Source organism: Anguilla anguilla, chromosome 17, assembly GCF_013347855.1.
Source record: "Anguilla anguilla isolate fAngAng1 chromosome 17, fAngAng1.pri, whole genome shotgun sequence".
Classification (NCBI taxonomy): Eukaryota; Metazoa; Chordata; class Actinopteri; order Anguilliformes; family Anguillidae; genus Anguilla; species Anguilla anguilla.
In genome coordinates, this window is record NC_049217.1 from 2031841 (window position 1) to 2047482 (window position 15642).

The 15642-nt window shown below is 45.5% G+C and overlaps 1 protein-coding gene across 1 annotated transcript; it reads left to right on the forward strand.

The window, feature by feature from the left end:
- Positions 1-118: 118 nt before the first annotated feature.
- On the forward strand, positions 119-15439 carry fkbp10a (FKBP prolyl isomerase 10a). The gene is made up of 10 exons (XM_035399186.1): positions 119-690; positions 1822-1967; positions 3544-3733; positions 4083-4228; positions 5070-5259; positions 6441-6586; positions 11045-11234; positions 11593-11735; positions 12845-13008; positions 14129-15439. Exons 1-10 carry the CDS (start codon positions 497-499, stop codon positions 14297-14299), a joined length of 1680 nt encoding a protein of 559 aa, XP_035255077.1. The 5' UTR covers positions 119-496; the 3' UTR covers positions 14300-15439.
- The last annotated feature ends 203 nt before the right edge of the window (positions 15440-15642 follow it).

Here is a 15642-nt window from a genome sequence, read left to right on the forward strand (position 1 = left end):
TACAAACTGAGCTTTAGGACCCCGTTGCCAATTACTGGTAGGGTAGTATTAGGTCTTCTTGAGAAAGCCAGATGTGTTTAACTTGCGCGCTTTGCTAATGCATTCATCAAATAAAACATCTCACTGTTAATGTTGACAAGTGAGTTGTAAGCAGATTCCACGGGGGATCAGGACGTTACAGCCTAAAACTAGGAAGAGAAATAGTTACGCCCCAAAATGGCAAAACGGCTAGCCAAAACATGTTGCTAGCCGAAGGCCACTTAACACGTTTACACAAACTGGGAAAAAAGGGGGAGCTTGCAGGGATGCCCCCTCCCCCGAGTGGAAATGAACGCGGTAGTCTATGCGTAGTGAAGTTATGCACTTCTCTTCAGAAACTATATGCAGACAGGCAGCTGTGGAGGGGTCGCAGCAATCTTACAAATAGATTCGACCAGCTTCATTTTCAGAACACTCAAGAGACACAAACGTAGTTTGACAGAATAATTTATTTAAGATGGAGGCGAGTTATGCATTGCTTTTTCTTTGTTTCACAGAAGTATTTGTGGGTTGTCATACCAACCCGTTAGAAGATGTTATTATTGATCGATATGACATACCCAGAGTTTGTCCTAGAGAAGTTCAAACGGGCGATTATGTGCGTTATCACTACAACGGGACGTTCATGGATGGAAAGAAGTTCGACTCGAGGTAAGATTTAAAGCAGCCAAACCTGCAAGCCGTGTGTAGGTTTTAGGTCCCATTGAGTAGCCTAAAGCTATGTCCTATGTGCGATTCGCTACTGAACACCACACAAATGAACAACTTTAGGTAATTCGTTAATCTATGCAACAATCTTTCCGAGGAAAACGGATCAAATCCCGCCTCATCGTTTGCATGTAGACTATCACCGCGGGCCAGATGTGAAAGACATCCGCACTGGTCCACAGTCTGCAGAAATATGCGTAGACGTGTCATTGAAACCACCATTTTTATTTCAGATAAACCATTTCAGCAGTGATTTACTTTAGCGACGCCTTGTCACACTAGAACAGACGCATATGCCAAGTGATGAAAAAACTATTTAAACATAAGATGTAATCGTAATAATTACTGCTATATTATTATAATGCAATCTAAGATAAGAATGCAGAGCATTCCCGTAACAAAGGCCTATTAACAACTGGCCTTTTATTTACGTTGCATTCTTTATTATATCTGCGCATTTCTGAAATGCAAGATTTCTTTCTAAACTTCTAAATTTCGTCTTTTGGCGTGTAGGCTAACAGGCTACATTTTGACCAAAGTTTTCTGTCTGCGTTCTGTCTATTGGGGCTCTAAATATTAACTGTAAATTGAATTTCCACAAGTCGAAACCTATAGGCATTAGACAGGGATTACAGTTATAAAGTAGCCGAGATTTTGCATTTCGCTAGTGTAACGGTGACATCACATCTGTCGGAGATTGAGCGCCTGGGACCGAGATTACTTTGGGCGACCGCAGACTTTTTACATGGCAGGCTAATTATGCAGTTGAGATATTCACTGAATCAATTCAATGAACCATGTTAACAATTCCATCGTGGTAACATTAGAAGACATTTTATTTTTCATTAATACTATAGAAATACTATACTGTCATTAATTATTAAGATCAATTATGTAACGGTACCTTGCAATTTAAAAATAGTTTAAAAATCGATCGATCATATACAAAATAGCTCTCTATACAACTTGTATAGGCTAGGTTTTCCCTTAAACGTGCAGAGTTCATTTGTAGCGGTAATGGATGGTAATTCCGTTATTCTCTCCTGTTGTCCTGCGCTCTCCTACGATCGCCAGCCGTGACCGCGGCGTCCCCTTCGTTGGACAGGTGGGACTCGGTCGCCTCATCACAGGCATGGACCGCGGGATCCAGGGCATGTGCGTCAACGAGCGCCGGAAGGTCACCGTCCCCCCTCACCTGGCGTACGGCAGCCTGGGAGCAGGTATCAACCCCACCCAACCCGTTTCCCCATGCCCCGCCCCTTTACCCAGCCACAGACAGTCAGCCCATCCGGTATCCACTCGTATTGGCCTTTTGATTTTGTTCACTGTAGGTATTGTCAAATAGAGGCAATTCCCAGTTTCTCTACATTGCCCGTAAATGTAGGAAAAGTAAGAAAAGGGTCGGTTTCATTTTTATTTTTACTAGGCTTGAAGAGGTCTCCGCTCCATATTCTTAACATTTAAATTTCTGTCAACCTACCCCATTGATGCCAAAACACTGCAGTTTGCATATTCTGAAAAATTCAATAAGGGGCGTGATAATGGAGCAATACAAAGGAAAGTGACTTTGTGGTGTAAAGTAGCGTTAGAATCTCCTTTTCAATTCAATTCAATGTTTATTGTCATTAACACAAATATGCAAATGAAAAGAGGGTTGCAGCTTGACCAAACGGTGTGGTGGGGGCACATAGGGTCATACATAGCATAAAATAAGTACAGATAAAAACATAATAATATCAACAAAGATTTTACCACCCACATCCTGCTGTAGTTAAGAAACTGAGGGGATGGAAGGGTTCGGGCTGGGGACACATGATCTGAGTATCTAATAAGCCAATAGAATCTCTGCTGTAGTGTCTGTCCTGAGATGCACACTTCAGCATACCACCCCTCACTAAATAAATATAATTCCTCTCAAATAAAGAAATAAAGGAAACGCGTTGTGAACAAATACTGGGTATTAGATGAGAGTTAGGTGCTGCCTTGAGCGTTTTGTGGGTCTGGTGACAAAATGCTGAAAAACTGCAGTGATATTTTCACTGTGATATTTTCACAAAGGCTGAGCACTGAAAAGCAGTCGATGAGTCGCCCGGTCAGTCAAGCATGTTGCATGCATTTCTCATTTATACGTTGAATAGGGCATATATGTCCTATGTGTGATTTAGACACTGAAACCCCATTCACTGACTTGCTCAGAAGAAACAGTTATTAAAGTGTGACACACAGCATTCACTTCAGTTTGTTTGCTGCGCTAACACCTGCTATATAATTTCATGTGGAACAGACTATGCAGGAGCCCAAAGACAGACAGCTGGATACAGAGTTGTCATTCCGGTTGGATGTTCTGCAAGACAGGCAACCACTTTGTCACTTGGAACAAAAGTGATTGGAAAAATTTGGGACAAGTGGCAAGCCAGCAACACAAGTCTCTTAAATTAGAGGCAGTCCACATGCACTCTTCTTAGTCAAACACACTGCTGTCACCAGATGTCTGCAAGGCCATACTGACAGAGCAGGCCTTAAAAAGCAGTTCACAGTGTGTCAAATACATGTTGGCAGTATGTATTGGCGTGCATGTAGTCCTGTTCATATGTAATGCCTGCTGGCCACCTGCCTTCTTCTGCAGATTATACCTCAGTGCCACCTTCAAAGTAACCTGTGCTTCTACCATTTTGATCGTAGCTTACAGATTCATTTATTTGGGAGCCATTTCATGCATTGTAATTGTTATTTTAGTGTATGTCTTCCCATTCCTGACTGGGAAGCAGTGCTAGATCCAGACTCTCCCTCCCCCAGGGAACGTGGTCCCACCGGACACCATATTGGTGTTCGACCTGGTCCTGCTGGACATCTGGAACACGGAGGACAAGGTGCAGACATTCACCCTGAGCAAGGCGAAGGCCTGTGAGCGCACCGTGGTGGCCTCTGACTATGTCCGGTACCACTACAACGGCACCTTGCTGGATGGGACCACTTTTGACTCCAGGTGAGGCAGGATGGGGAGGGGCTTAGAGACAGGGGGCGGGGTGTGGTGGGGAAGGGTGAGTGGGAAGGAAGTTAGGCGGATTGTCTGTGAAGAATGAGACAATACTGCTGTTGCATAGTTCATTGTGAAAGAATTGTGCACTGAGTGTGTAGTGGTCTGATGGTAATACTCTGAAGGTATTGTTAATCTGTAATTATTGCAGTAATGCAGTAATGTTCAAAGGCGTTACCTAAAATCTGATGTGTGAACATAAACTGCACGTGTTTAAGCTTGAGGAGTTGTGACTGCATGTATGTGCGTGTGCATATTTGGGTTTGTGTGTGTATCTGACCTATATGTACCTCTTTAGCTACAAAAGGAACCGGACGTATGACGCCTATGTTAAGCAGGACGAGCTCATCCCGGGGATGGATGAGGGTCTTCTGGGCATGTGCGTGGGGGAGCTGAGGACCATCATCATCCCGCCCTTCCTGGCCTACGGAGAGCAGGGATATGGTAACCATGGCAACATCTGTCTCCAGAGCCCGGCTGTACCGGTCTCTACAAATTGGACATTATAGATTTGGGATGGAGAAGAAACAGAGAATAGAAAGTTTATAACAGAGAGAGCTAACTACAGCTGCTCATTTTATAGGGAACACTGGTCTACGTTGGTTGGGACGCTGTGGGAGGGGCTAAATTCAGTCCGGGATGTCACCAAAACCCTGCTTCTCATCCTATTTCATTCCTTAGTACTTTAAATTCATACACTAAAGGGAGCCTTACCCATGCTGAATGCACAGCTACTCCCATAGCTGTGCCAGAACAGCTGTATTTCAGGAGATAGCCATCTCCAGGGCCACAGATCGGGAATAGAAACTGAATTCAAGTAAGTGTCCACATTTAACTTACAGGCAATTTTTGCCATGTGGCTGCGTTAAATTTGTTTGCAAGAGTTTCTGTAACCTTATTGTACCATTCAGCTGCTCTGTAACTCTGAAATAAGCTGCACACTTCACTACTGAATCATCATCTCAGCATTCTAATGATCTTACTTCTGAATCCAAATGGGAACATGCAGTTATTTTAGATGAGTGATAACTGGCTCAAGCTAATGAGTTCATTAACGAGTCGATGTACAGTACACTGGATGAACCAACAGTCCTGGAGGTCAGTTAGTGAGCTAGTTGATTCCAGTAGCCATCATAACCTCAATTAGTCAGACAACGTATGAAGAATGGAGCTCAGCCTGGTGGTTACCTGCCCCCTGATGACGGAAGAAAACACAAGCGAAGCGAGCAGCTGCTGAACTGATCAGTGTTAAATTTACCAGTGTAACCTTCTCCTCCCACCCCAGGCACAGAGGTCCCCCCCCAGGCCAGTCTGGTGTTCAGTGTGCTCCTGGTAGACCTGTTCAACCCCAAGGATGACATCACTATCGATAACCAGGAAGTGCCCGAGCCCTGCGCCCGCAAGTCGGTGGCAGGCGACTTCATCCGGTACCACTACAACGGCACATTCCAGGACGGCACCCTCTTCGACTCCAGGTGAGTCACTCACGTGCAGGTGTGAGGTGAGGAAAGTGGTGGCTGCAGACTGATATGGGGTTTGCAAAGGCCAATGGAATTAAAAATATTGCATTTGCAATGCGCCCCCGGGGGTCTGGCAATAAGGGCCTTTCTAAATATTAATTTACGCCGTGGGACACCCCTTGGAGGGAGACGCGGCAGATCCGGGTTTTGTCCGCAGTTTGACACACGGAAAGAGAAAGAGCGCACTCACACTTACACAAAAACAAATGAACAAACAGCTTCACTCGTTTCCCTCATGGGTTCAAAAACAATGTGCTAATGTAATGTAATATAATGTAAATACACGTCAGCTTTTCAGCCAGGCTTTTTCTCCCTCTGACTCATTCGCTCTCTCGGCTTTACGGTTTCCAGGTCACCTACTGAAGAAAGGAGCACGCTTTTAAGCCCCGTGTTGATTAGTTAACAGAACCCAGGTGTGTGACTGCCTAACTAGTAGGTGTGGCCCTAGATTGCCCAGATTTTCCCTGCTGGACAGAGCCTTGCCACTCACTTGTTTTTGCCTACCAACATTTGCTGATGCCAATCACCTCAAAATGACAGCTATCAGCCAGTGGATATGTTTGATATCTACTGGGAACTCTTGCCATTCAATACATTATGCTCTCTGTCCAGGGACAGTTCACTCTCTCTAGACCATCTCTGTCTGCTGGTACATATTGAATGAACCATTGAATTTATATGGACTTTTCCAAACACTCAAAGTGCTTTACAGTGATGACTGGGACCTCACCTCACCCACCACCAATTTGTAGCACCCACCTTGGTCTACAGTTAGTAGTAGACTATAGTCTTCAGTTGTCTGTTTACTTCTCCATTATTATTGGTTTCAGGGTTGGAGTGAATTTCCACTTTTAGTTCAGTCAGTTCATGTTAGTTCACCTGAAAATGGTTCAATTGAAAATTCAGTTAATTAAATGAACATTCCCTGGAGAAGCATTACAGACATTTAAATTTGAATGAATTGACTGAATTAAGATGAACTGACTGGTCTGAAATGGAATTGTCTCTAGTTGAATCATTTTTACCTTGTCTTCACCTGCCTACACCATAGATAATAATGCAACACAAGGAGACTATGGAGAATGAAAGAGAGCCAGGGAGGGCATTATAACCTGTCTGTCTCACCTTCACTGCAGCTATCAGCGGAACCACACCTACGACACTTACATTGGCATGGGCTACATCATCTCTGGGATGGACAAGGCCCTGCAGGGGGTCTGCATGGGGGAGAAGAGACGCATCACTGTTCCTCCTCAGCTGGCCTATGGGGAGAATGGAACAGGTCAGTTATCAGGGATAGATGTGGAATGACAGAATTGGTCCATCAGGGATAGATGTGGAGTGACAGAATTGGTCCATCAGAGATAGATGTGGAGAGACAGAACTGGTCCATCAGTGATAGATATGGAGAGACAGAAATGGTCCATCAGAGATAGATGTGGAGAGACAGAACTGGACAGTCATCAGGGATAGATGTGGAAAGACAGAACTGGTCCATCAGGGATAGATGTGGAGAGACAGAACTGGACAGTCATCAGGGATAGATGTGGAAAGACAGAACTGGTCCATCAGGGATAGATGTGGAGAGACAGAACTGGACAGTCATCAGGGATAGATGTGGAAAGACAACTGGTCCATCAAGGATAGATGTGCAGAGTCAAAACTTGTCAGTCATCAGGGATAGATGTGTTGAGACAGAAATAGTCAGTCATCAGGGATAGATGTGGAGAGACAGAACTAGTCCACCAGGGATAGATGTGCAGTCAGAACTTGTCAATCATCAGGGATAGATGTGTTGAGACAGAACTGGTCAGTCATCAGGGATAGATGTGGAGAGACAGAACTAGTCCACCAGGGATAGATGTGCAGTCAGAACTGGTCCATCAGGGATAGATGTGAAGAGACAGAGCTAGTCCATCAGGGATAGATGTGCAGAGTCAGAACTGGTCCATCAGGGATAGATGTGGAGAGACAGAACTGGACACTCATCAGGGATAGATGTGGAGAGACAGAACTAGTCCATTGGGGATAGATGTGGAGAGACAGAAATGGTCAGTTATCAGGGATAGATGTGGAGAGACAGAACTGGATACTCATCAGGGATAGATGTGGAGAGACAGAACTGGACACTCATCAGGGATAGATGTGGAGAGACAGAACTGGTCGATCGGGGATAGATGTGTTGGGACAGAACTGGTCAGTTATCAGGGATAGATGTGGAGAGACAGAACTGATCCATCAAGGATAGATGTGGAGAGACAGAACTGGACACTCATCAGGGATAGATGTGGAGAGACAGAACTGGTCCATCAGGAATAGATGTGGAGAGACAGAACTGGACAGTCATCAGGGATAGATGTGGAGAGACAGAACTGGACAGTCATCAGGGATAGATGTAGAAAGACAGAACTGGTCCATCAGGGATAGATGTGCAGAGTCAGAACTGGTCCATCAGGGATAGATGTGGAGAGACAGAACTGGACAGTCATCAGGGATAGGTGTGGAAAGACATAACTGGTCCATCAGGGATAGATGTGCAGAGTCAGAACTTGTCAGTCATCAGGGATAGATGTGTTGAGACAGAACTGGTCAGTCATCAGGGATAGATGTGGAGAGACAGAACTAGTCCACCAGGGATAGATGTGCAGTCAGAACTGGTCCATCAGGGATAGATTTGAAGAGACAGAGCTAGTCCATCAGGGATAGATGTGCAAAGTCAGAAGTGGTCCATCAGGGATAGATGTGGAGAGACAGAACTGGACAGTCATCAGGGATAGATGTGGAGAGACAGAACTGGACACTCATCAGGGATAGATGTGGAGAGACAGAACTGGTCGATCGGGGATAGATGTGTTGGGACAGAACTGGTCAGTTATCAGGGATAGATGTGGAGAGACAGAACTGATCCATCAAGGATAGATGTGGAGAGACAGAACTGGACACTCATCAGGGATAGATGTGGAGAGACAGAACTGGTCCATCAGGAATAGATGTGGAGAGACAGAACTGGACAGTCATCAGGGATAGATGTGGAGATACAGAACTGGACAGTCATCAGGGATAGATGTAGAAAGACAGAACTGGTCCATCAGGGATAGATGTGCAGAGTCAGAACTGGTCCATCAGGGATAGATGTGGAGAGACAGAACTGGACAGTCATCAGGGATAGATGTGGAAAGACATAACTGGTCCATCAGGGATAGATGTGCAGAGTCAGAACTTGTCAGTCATCAGGGATAGATGTGTTGAGACAGAACTGGTCAGTCATCAGGGATAGATGTGGAGAGACAGAACTAGTCCACCAGGGATAGATGTGCAGTCAGAACTGGTCCATCAGGGATAGATTTGAAGAGACAGAGCTAGTCCATCAGGGATAGATGTGCAAAGTCAGAAGTGGTCCATCAGGGATAGATGTGGAGAGACAGAGCTAGTCCATCAGGGATAGATGTGCAGAGTCAGAACTGGTCCATCAGGGATTGATGTAAGGAGACAGAACTGGACACTCATCAGGGATAGATGTGGAGAGACAGAACTGGTCCATCAGGGATAGATGTGTTGAGACAGAACTGGTCCATCAGGGATAGATGTGTTGAGACAGAACTGGTCCATCAGGGATAGATGTGGAGAGATATAACTGGTCCATCAGGGATTGATGTAGGGAGACAGAACTGGACACTCATCAGGGATAGATGTGGAGAGACAGAACTGGTCCATCGGCGATAGATGTGTTGAGACAGAACTGGTTTATCAGGGATAGATGTGTTGAGACAGAACTGGTCCATCAGGGATAGATGTGGAGAGATAGAACTGGTCCATCAGGGATAAATGTGGAGAGACAGAACTGGTCCACCAGGGATAGATTTAGGGAGACAGAACTGGGCAGACATCAGGGATAGATGTGGAGAGACAGAACTGGTCCATCAGGGATAGATGTGTTGAGACAGAACTGGTCCATCAGGGATAGATGTGTTGAGACAGAACTGGTCCATCAGGGATAGATGTGGAGAGATATAACTGGTCCATCAGGGATTGATGTAGGGAGACAGAACTGGACACTCATCAGGGATAGATGTGGAGAGACAGAACTGGTCCATCGGCGATAGATGTGTTGAGACAGAACTGGTTTATCAGGGATAGATGTGGAGAGATAGAACTGGTCCATCAGGGATAGATGTGGAGAGACAGAACTGGTCCACTAGGGATAGATGTAGGGAGACAGAACTGGACACTCATCAGGGATAGATGTGGAGAGACAGAACTGGTCCACTAGGGATAGATGTAGGGAGACAGAACTGGGCAGACATCAGGGATAGATGTGGAGAGACAGAACTGGTCCATCAGGGATAGATGTGTTGAGACAGAACTGGTCCATCAGGGATTGATGTAGGGAGACAGAACTGGACACTCATCAGGGATAGATGTGGAGAGATAGAACTGGTCCATCAGGGATAGATGTAGGGAGACAAAACCGGACAGTCATCAGGGATAGATGTGGAGAGACAGAACTGGACACTCATCAGGGATAGATGTGGAGAGACAGTACTGGTCCATCAAGGATAGATGTGGAGAGTCAGAACTGGTCAGTTATCAGGGATAGATGTGGAGAGGCAGAACTGGATACTCATCAGGGATAGATGTGGAGAGACAGAACTGGTTCATCAGGGATAGATGTGGAGAGTCAGAACTGGTCAGTTATCAGGGATAGATGTGGAGAGACAGAACTGGATACTCATCAGGGATAGATGTGGAGAGACAGAACTGATCCATCAAGGATAGATGTGGAGAGTCAAAACTGGTCCATCAGGGATTGATGTAGGGAGACAGAACTGGACACTCATCAGGGATAGATGTGGAGAGACAGAACTGGTTCATCAGGGATAGATGTGGAGAGTCAGAACTGGTCAGTTATCAGGGATAGATGTGGAGAGACAGAACTGGATACTCATCAGGGATAGATGTGGAGAGACAGAACTGATCCATCAAGGATAGATGTGGAGAGTCAAAACTGGTCCATCAGGGATTGATGTAGGGAGACAGAACTGGACACTCATCAGGGATAGATGTGGAGAGACAGAACTGGTTCATCAGGGATAGATGTGGAGAGTCAGAACTGGTCAGTTATCAGGGATAGATGTGGAGAGACAGAACTGGATACTCATCAGGGATAGATGTGGAGAGACAGAACTGATCCATCAAGGATAGATGTGGAGAGTCAAAACTGGTCCATCAGGGATTGATGTAGGGAGACAGAACTGGACACTCATCAGGGATAGATTAGGGGAGACAGAACTGGTCAATAATCAGGGATAGATGAGGGGAGCCAGAACTGGTCAATAATCAGGGATAGATGTGGAGAGACAACTAGTCAGTCATTAAAGTTGAATGTGGAAGTGAACAGGGGGAGAAATGGGTGCATACAGTTTAGGACAGATGAGCTAGACACTTTACTGTTTGTGTTGTGACAGAATCTTAGATAGCTCTATGTCAAGCTTAGGTACTTCTATGTCAAGTCACATAAAGTCACACTAGATATGCATCATGTTCTCATGTTTAAGGTACAGGTCTCCTATTGGTGGCAATTCCGGGTCATTGGTTAATAATTCAGTGGAATTTCTGCTTTTTCTGTTCCCTGTATCTTCTTGTCTCCTGTGTATTCTGCGCTTTCTGTTTCCTATGTCCCCTGTTCTTCCTATTTCCCATACTTCTTGTTCCTCCTGTGTCCCTGTCCATAACATCCCAGGAGACATCATCCCCGGCTCAGCTGTGCTTATCTTTAACGTCCACATAATTGACTTCCACAACCCCAGTGACCAAGTGGACATCAAGGTCACCTACAAACCAGCGGAATGCAACCGTACAACTGAAGACAATGACCTGATCAAGTACCGTTACAACTGCTCTTTGATGGACGGCACACTGCTCTACTCTTCGTGAGTCATGGGGTGACATCACTGTTCAGCTACACAGCTACATCACAGCCGAGGGAAACAGTCATACTCTTATTCCTGCTCTGACATCACTGTTCAGCTACACAGCTACATCACAGCCGAGGGAAACAGTCATACTCTTATTCCTGCTCTGACATCACCGTTCAGATACACAGCTACATCACAGCCGAGGGAAACAGCCATACTTTTATTCCTGCTAAGTGGTATGGGTTGTTGGCGAGTTATATACATTCCATCATAGTATTTCATTCATGTACTACATTAATGGTGTTAATAAGCAATGGATTGAGACTGGAAGCAAATGAAATTAACCAATAATCTGGCCCTTTGTTCTGTGAAGGGAGAACAATGGCAAACTACAGGAGACTGTTCTTGGGGAGAACAGGGTGATCGAGGGTTTGGACAAGGGCCTGCAGAACATGTGTGTGGGAGAGAGGCGAAAGGTCATCGTTCCCCCTCATCTGGGCCATGGAGAGTATGGAGGTGAGCTCAACCCCAAAATGGATGCACAGCACCTCATTATTATGCCTTTAAGGTGTGAGATCACAAATATGTGATTAGAATCTTCTTAACTGAACATTCTGATGTAACAACCACTACTGGTGATTGACAGCAATGGAGTTCTAGAACACTGACTTAGAATTTTGAGGAAACATTCCGAAAAACCTACTTTTCAAAGGGTTAATACAGAAGAACCTCAGTTACAAACCTTGTCCCAGAGTTATGTACTGACTGGGTGACTGAATGCTACATGGAAGTAGGAACTGGAAGTATACACTAAACAGTTTACACTATTCAATTATGCCTTGTTACAGAAAGACGTGTAGTTCAGCTCCTTATCATCACCGATGTGAATGGAATGGAATTGAAAATATAAATTCATAACTACGTTTCATGTATATTTTTTTGCAATTATTAATATGTACAAAAGCCAAAAAGCCAAAAACAAAGTAAACAAGATACTTACAGTATATGCACCAGTGTTGAGAAAAAAACACCTTAAGTCTAAGGTTGACCACCTTAGACAATGGTAACATTCACAGAAAGAAGAAGGTTATACTGGATAAGGAGAGAAAAAAATGAAAGTTTGAAGAAGCAGCCAAAGACATCGGGACAATTAAATGCATCATTGAGATAGTGGACATAGAATGAATGCGCTGATGATGTCCTCACTACAACTGAGTTGATTATTAGTTATTAAGGATTATAGCTACCCAGTGATAGTAGCCTCTTTTAATATACAATTCCAATCAATAAAAGATTAAAATTCTGAAATTTTAATACCAACTTAAAATGTATGTCCCAAACGTCTCACCTGCGTTGCCAGTAGGTCTGTTTCTTCTGAAGTATTATTTCTTATGAATTATTGTTATTATTGTTATTATTTTGCAGATACTCTTATCCAGAGCAGCTTGCATGGCCAACATGGCAAGATTCTTTAAATTCCTTTCACAGGAGCAAGAAGAACAGGAATATGCTGTAGGTACATAACAGCCTAAATATAGCGACTGAGCATCAGACTGAAAGCATACTGATGTGTAGAGTAGGAGCAGTGCAGGGATTGGTTGTGCTGATCTGTGCTCGTCCCACAGGAAGTGGCGTTCCTGGCAGCGCTGTGCTGTTCTTTGAGCTGGAGCTGACGGATCTCCAGAAGGGGGTGCCAGAGGGGTACAATTTTGTATGGCTGAAAAACACCCCACAGCAGATCTTCCCGGCCATGGATATGAACAGTGACAATGAAGTACCCCTCGAGGAGGTGAGTGGCAGCCTGTGCCTTATGGCACTGCCAGCCTGAGCAGGTGGCAGCCTGCCCTGTGTGTTATGGCACTGCCAGCCTGAGCAGGTGGCAGCCTGTGCATTATGGCACTGCCAGCCTGAGCAGGTGACAGCCTGCCCTGTGTGTTATGGCACTGCCAACCTGAGCAGGTGGCAGCCTGTGCATTATGGCACTGCCAGCCTGAGCAGGTGACAGCCTGCCCTGTGTGTTATGGCACTGCCAGCCTGAGCAGGTGGCAGCCTGTGCATTATGGCACTGCCAGCCTGAGCAGGTGGCAGCCTTCCCTGTGTGTTATGGCACTGCCAGCCTGAGCAGGTGGTAGCCTGCCCTGTGCATTAAGGCACTGCCAGCCTGAGGTGGCCTTCAAAATGAAGAAATCATAGAAATGTGTTTTATAAGCAGACTCGGTGCAGAATTGAATGTCCTGTTGTAGAATGCTGTTGCTATGGCAGCTAATAGAGTGACTGTGTATGGTGTGTCTTGCTGGGCCAAAGCAAAACCCTGCCCTCACATTGACCCTTTTAGGATAAGATTGGGCACCGCTGCTGTACAGCACTTGTCAGAGTCCAGTCCTATAGGGCCACAGTGTCTGCAGGTTTAACTGCAGTCCTAGAGGGCCACAGTGTCTGCAGGTTTAACTCCAGTCCTGGAGGGTCACAGTGTCTGCAGGTTTAACTCCAGTCCTGGAGGGACACAGCACAGGCAGGTTTAACTCCAGTCCTGGAGGGCCGCAGTGTCTGCAGGTTTAACTCCAGTCCTGGAGGGCCGCAGTGTCTGCAGGTTTAACTGCAGTCCTAGAGGGCCACAGTGTCAGCAGGTTTAACTCCAGTCCTGGAGGGCCACAGTGTCTGCAGGTTTAACTCCAGTCCTGGAGGGCCGCAGTGTCTGCAGGTTTAACTCCAGTCCTGGAGGGCCACAGTGTCTGCAGGTTTAACTCCAGTCCTAGAGGGCCACAGTGTCTGCAGGTTTAACTCCAGTCCTAAAGGGCCACAGTGCCTGCTGGTTCTCAGTGTTTTTTAGCTCCAGTGATTCATTTAAATTTTAGAGCTTATCTCTGACCCTCCACTGAGTGCATGGTCTCCTCTGCCCCCTCCTCCAGTTCTCCACCTTCATCAAGATGCAGGTGGCGGAGGGTATAGGGCGCCTTCGACCCGGTCAGGACCCCGACGCCATCATCAAGGACATGTTCGCCAACCAGGACCAGAACGCGGACGGCAAGATCGTCCTCGCGGAGCTGCAGGTCAAAGTGGATGCGCACGACGAGCTGTGACAGACAGATGGACGCGCAGAGCGCTGGATAGGGGGCAGACGCGCCTGAGACTCGCATCAACCAACCAGCACCCAGAGAGCAGTCAGCCAGCTGCCAAAATGATCTCAAAACATGGCTCCTTTAATAGAGGGCTGATCGGACACATATCACCATTTTGACGGAGGTCTGGAGCCAAGTATTGCTATTACAGCAGCCTGTCTTAAAAATAAAAACCATTGGCACAGCGAAGGCAGCTGTACTTTACAGACTGATTTAACTTTAAGCGATTTTGGATCTTGAGCCTGTTCCACACACTGTCCTCCCAGGATGAGGTTGTGGGCCTTGGGTGGCTCAGTGCACCCAAGAGGTTGTCAAGTTCAGTCCTGGGGGGCCCCTGTGTATGCTGGTTTTCATTACAACCACTATTGCAATGCCAAAATTTTAACAATCTGCTCATTTTGCTTAATTATACTTTTTATGCTTTGAGGGAGTTTGACGACCTGTCCAAGGTGTATTCCTGCCTCTCGCCCAATGCATGCTGGGATAAGCTCCAGCACCCCCCACAACCCTGCCCAGGATAAGTGGGTATAGATAATGGATGGATGGATGGATGGATGGATGGATGTTTTCAGCGATTATTTACCCCCTTAGGCCACATTATGTCAGAAATAACTATCCATGCCATGAAAAATAGTCCCATACACACATTGTGCTGTATTAAACACTTACATACAGAGACGTATAAAAATGTACTGATAAAATTAGACTGAGGTGAATTAATAGGCTCCTATAAGGTGAAAGTATAGACACATGGCTAAGACCATTAACCTAAAACTAGCTAATGAATTAGAAGACAAAGAAAACGATAATGAGCTAAACCATAGCGTCAAGTTTAAGGAAAAAAATTATCGAACTCAAAGACGTGTTCAACAACTTTAACTGAGCAAGAGGCTGTCACAAAAGGGCTGTAACAAAAACCAGCATACACACGGGTCACCTAGCAACGAGAAACGCTGGCACACCTGGTTCTCTCACTACCCCCTCCAAAAATAAAAAATGAATTGCAGTGGGTTGTATATTTAGTGTGGGTACTTTTTCAAAGCCGTGTATTGTGTGTTCTCAGATCAACTGTGGTTTCTAATAAAACAAAGCCAAAACCTCTCTGCCTGTTGGGTTTGATTAAATATGCATGCTGCAGTTTGACTTAAGCCTTTGACGGCTTCGTCGTATGATTTCAACATTTAATCATCCAAATGAAATTCCACTGTTGAAATTAAACTCAAATTTAAACAGTCAGTTTGAGGCTATCCGCTGTCGAGATGTAATTTGTGGCAGAAAGTAGTGTCAGAAAGAATGGAAGAGTT

Coding starts and splice junctions, on each gene's coding strand:
- fkbp10a (XM_035399186.1), top strand. CDS start 497: ATGGAGGCGAGTTATGCATTGCTTTTTCTTTGTTTCACAGAAGTATTT. Junction 3,734..4,082: donor GGGACCACTTTTGACTCCAG/GTGAGGCAGGAT, acceptor GTACCTCTTTAG/CTACAAAAGGAACCGGACGT. Junction 4,229..5,069: donor CTACGGAGAGCAGGGATATG/GTAACCATGGCA, acceptor CTCCCACCCCAG/GCACAGAGGTCCCCCCCCAG.